A 2,585-nucleotide genomic window follows, 5' to 3' on the forward strand; every position below is an offset into this window, starting at 1 on the left:
AAATTACTCAGATTGAGCATCTATCAAACTACTGGTCTCTACTACTTTAATTTCAAATCATAGTCTCAAAATTTACACCATGATATTTACACCATTTCCCGGGGGGGGTGGGGGGGGGGGCCTCATTCCTTATTATCATCTTTAAGCTCTCTGCTCTTATACTTAAAAATCTTCTAAATTTTATACCAAATACTTAACTCTTTCTAATCTAATTCATTGTTCTCTCCTTCATTAGCAGATGAATACATCTTATTTCCCATCTCATAATTCTAAACTCCTCATTGTGACAACAGACAACCATGAAAAAACGGATAACATAAAACAGATTCAAAAGACCTCACATTTGGATAATTAAGCTAGTAAACTGACATCCTTCCCTAAAAACAACTGTCAGATTCCACGATCATAGAAGAAAAGCAAAAAATATATATATAAATGGAAACAACTTTTAAAGCAATAAATCACCATACCTCATTGGCACCACTGAACAGAGGTTCTCCAGTGTGCATTTCAACCAAAATACACCCGAGGGACCACATGTCAATAGCAAGGTCATAAGGCATTCCCAGTAGCACCTCTGGAGACCGATAAAAGCGACTCTGAATATACTGGTATATCTGGAATATATTTCAAAACAGTATTAACTCAATATAAGTTTTGTTTATAATTGTGGTCAACAATGGATAAAGGACATTGATCTGATATTAACAGAAAAAAAGAACTGGTTAATTCCTGAATTAGGATTCCATTTACTGATTTTGACTTTAAATATTGAGACTGAAGAAATAAACATTTCAAGGGATTGGTTAATCTGGCTATGAAAGGCAAAATATGTAAAAATTCATGCCCTTTCATTTAATCCAATTCTAACTGGTAATCAATATATATCTTAAATAATTATGCCTTATTAGAAAAAAATATTATTGAGAATAAGTTAGTTTCCTATTATTATTCCTTCCTGCTATGGCTGGCACTTGGTTTACATTTGGTTAACAGCTAAATAGTATTTAAATTAATCTAAAGAACATATTTCTACATTAAGAATCAAATAACCTCAGTACAATGTAATTTAAAATTCAGACATTTGTCTCACAGATAAATGCTAGAAAGGATGCTATATTAAGATTCAACTGAGTCGGGGCCGGCCCGGTGGCGCACTGGATAGTGCGCCGCTTGGGAAGCGCGGCGGCGCTCCCGCCCGAGGGTTTGGATCCCACATACAGACCGGTTCCCGCTCACTGGCTGAGCGAGGCACAGGAGCAACACCGAGGGTTGCGATCCCGTTGCCGGTGTCCGGTCCGGTATGGGGGCAACACTGAGGGTTGTGATCCGTTGCCGGACACGGAAAAAGACAAAAGACAAAAGAAAAAAAAAAAAAAGATTCAACTGAGTCATTTCTGACTAACCACTTCTCTACCCTGCCCACCTCCACTTCAAACCTAGATTTCTTAAGAAAATCTTGAAATGGACTATTCACAATTAAGTAATCTGAGAATGTCTTCAGAGACCAATTCATTTCCCTTAGCTATTGTAAACTTGTATATAGAAATATCATTAAAGAAACTTTTACTGAAAGAGAGAAAGAAACAAAATCCTAACTATACTTCCTAACTTAATGCTCAAACCATAGAGACATGAAAACTCCCGTGGTTCCCATTGAAAACTATAAGTCTTCAAGAACAATTTCATGCCTCCATAGGCAGGTCAACCCAACTTTAAGAAGGCACTATGAGAAGAAAGTCTAATTCAAAAGAACCAAGAGGATGTACTACATTTCCAAGTTTTTAATAAGCCAATATCATCGTTAACCCCCTAGGCCCAAAAGACTACCTACTACTGAGACTGTCTTATTTCACAGCTTCTGCAAGGAAGTTTGTCACCTACCTAACCAGTTTGGTTAAAGCAGTAGCTATGTCATCTACAAGGCTATGCACCAGAAGCCCCCGTGGAACTTTTTCCCAAAACACACCTGCCCTTACCACCTCCTGATTCTGATCCAATAGATCTAGGGGCAGGGCCCCTATGTGTATATTTTGGAAATAACTTCCCATGTGATTCTAATGCACTCAAATAGTTAAAAACTTACTGAGCTAAGAGGATAGTTGTCTCAATTTGGCTGGACAGAGGTAACAGTGTTTGATATTAGGACAGAACACATGATTTGGTTGAAATAGGGGAAAGATTTCCCAAGTCTAGAATCTGTTCAAATTACTCTCAAGATGAGCATATATTTTCCACTCATAATATTCTTTATCCCATATTAACTATGAGCATCTCTTGATCTTCTGGAGGCATTTGAAACTGCAAACTTTGCTTCCTACTCCAATTTTTCAAAATTATTTCAATGTGGGCCGGCCCGGTGGCGCACTGGAGAGTGCGCCGCTGGGGAGCGCAGCTGCGCTCCCGCCAAGGGTTCGGATCCCATGTGGAGACCGGTTCCCGCTCACTGGCTGAGCGCGGTGCGGGCACAACACCGAGGGTTGCAATCCTTTGCCGGTCCCCAGTGCAGGCGCGACACCGAGGGTTGCGATCCCGTTACCAGTCAGTAAAAAAGACAAAAAGGAAAAAAAAAAAAAAAAAAAAAA

General features: G+C 39.3%; 1 protein-coding gene across 1 annotated transcript in view; it reads right to left on the minus strand.

The window, feature by feature from the left end:
* DYRK1A (dual-specificity tyrosine-(Y)-phosphorylation regulated kinase 1A) overlaps positions 1-2,585 on the minus strand; it is a 91,371-nt gene that overhangs the window by 23,563 nt on the left and 65,223 nt on the right. The window contains exon 7 of the mRNA XM_008569198.1: positions 471-617. Within this exon, the coding sequence (XP_008567420.1) occupies positions 471-617 (147 nt within the window). The remainder of the gene's footprint in view (positions 1-470; positions 618-2,585) is intronic.

Source organism: Galeopterus variegatus, unplaced genomic scaffold (genome assembly GCF_000696425.1).
Source record: "Galeopterus variegatus unplaced genomic scaffold, G_variegatus-3.0.2 Scaffold475, whole genome shotgun sequence".
Lineage (NCBI taxonomy): Eukaryota > Metazoa > Chordata > Mammalia > Dermoptera > Cynocephalidae > Galeopterus > Galeopterus variegatus.